This window comes from Colletotrichum abscissum (genome assembly GCF_030869225.1).
Source record: "Colletotrichum abscissum strain IMI 504890 chromosome Unknown Scaffold_445.1, whole genome shotgun sequence".
Classification (NCBI taxonomy): Eukaryota; Fungi; Ascomycota; class Sordariomycetes; order Glomerellales; family Glomerellaceae; genus Colletotrichum; species Colletotrichum abscissum.
The window spans coordinates 1-1,341 of NW_026850371.1; the positions used below are offsets into that span (position 1 = coordinate 1).

General features: G+C 46.5%; 1 protein-coding gene across 1 annotated transcript; it reads left to right on the plus strand.

Annotated features, from left to right (window-relative positions):
* Positions 1 to 92: 92 nt before the first annotated feature.
* CABS01_17187 (uncharacterized protein) lies at positions 93 to 611 on the plus strand (the record flags this gene model as incomplete). Its single annotated transcript, XM_060550514.1, has 1 exon — positions 93 to 611. The coding sequence occupies one exon, from the start codon at positions 93 to 95 to the stop codon at positions 609 to 611; it is 519 nt and encodes a 172-aa protein (XP_060394945.1).
* Positions 612 to 1,341: the final 730 nt, after the last annotated feature.

Here is a 1,341-nt window from a genome sequence, read left to right on the forward strand (position 1 = left end):
ATGCCATTCCATACGAAGCCTGGGTGGTATATCAATGGGCTATCGGCTTCCATTGAACAATCATCAGAAGCCCCTACTAGCTCACGGCAAATATGACCCGTGTTTCACCCGAGATGAGAAGGAAAAGAAATCGAGATGCTCAGGCCAAGCACCGGAAGAAGAAGCAAGAAGAAACTAGACGCCTGCAATCAGAAGTGGAACATCTCCGCAGAGAACTGCAGGAAGTCCGTGACGCCATGGCAAGCAACGACATGCAGCGATTGAAATATATTGTGCTAGGTGAGATGCGGCCTTCGACGCCTCAGCCCGATGCGTCAAGCACAGTCGAGTTAGGCACGCCAATCACTGACGGAGGGTACGCCGAGTCGTCCGATCCTTTCCCCATATCATCTATCATTCCCTATTCGAACTACAGCACCCTCGACTGTACGCTCCCCCTAGCAGAGTATAACCCTTACCCCGCTACTACATTTCAAACATCATTCACAGAAGGCTACAACCAAACCCTGCCATGGAACTCGCTTCCCTCGGTTCCGGCATTGCCCAGCATTGGGTTTTCGGAGTTATTCGACATGCCATCGTGGCTTGACCCGCAGCTGATGATTTCATGATAACAATATATACATCCTAGAGAGCAAAACACTTCTCATCTACTTAATAGATCTTTTTATACAACGAATAATTAGCTTCCGCAAATTGAAGAGGGTCCCTTGCATATCCTTATGAAGACTCTGTCCTATGGCTACTATTTCACGTCAATGACGTTGTGCAACGCTGAGTTCAAATCAGTCACATTCGTTGTCAGATTCTGCTCTGAGGGATGGGAAAATATTCGCCTTCCAGTACGACTGCAGATAGAACCTTTACTTTGATCACCCACTTGTAACCGGGATCTGTGTACACACCCCCTTACAGTCTGTCTGACATTATGTAAGTATGTCTGTATGACCGTACCCTCCTGTGACCTACCTCGGCAGCCGTAGCCATTGGAAGATGACTGGAGGTCATATGATTTGGTAATACGATCGCTCCTTTACATGCTGACTCTAGCTGGGGAACAATAGCAGATTGTCTGTTAGGCGGACTAATGAAACAAGACGACTATGATGTACAAAATCTTTTTTTCGTTATGTAACTTCAAACGATGTCACCACGTTGTGGCGGAATGAAAACGAGATATGGACTGATGATTTTGCTCATGACTCATGCACACCGTTCATTCTCTTCGCCAGTTACACGTGAGCGAGGCTATGCCGTGCCAGCAATAATCAAAGAGCGTCCTAAGTGAAAGAGATGTTATTGAACTTCATTATATACCAGTATCCGGTTAAAGGGTTCTTT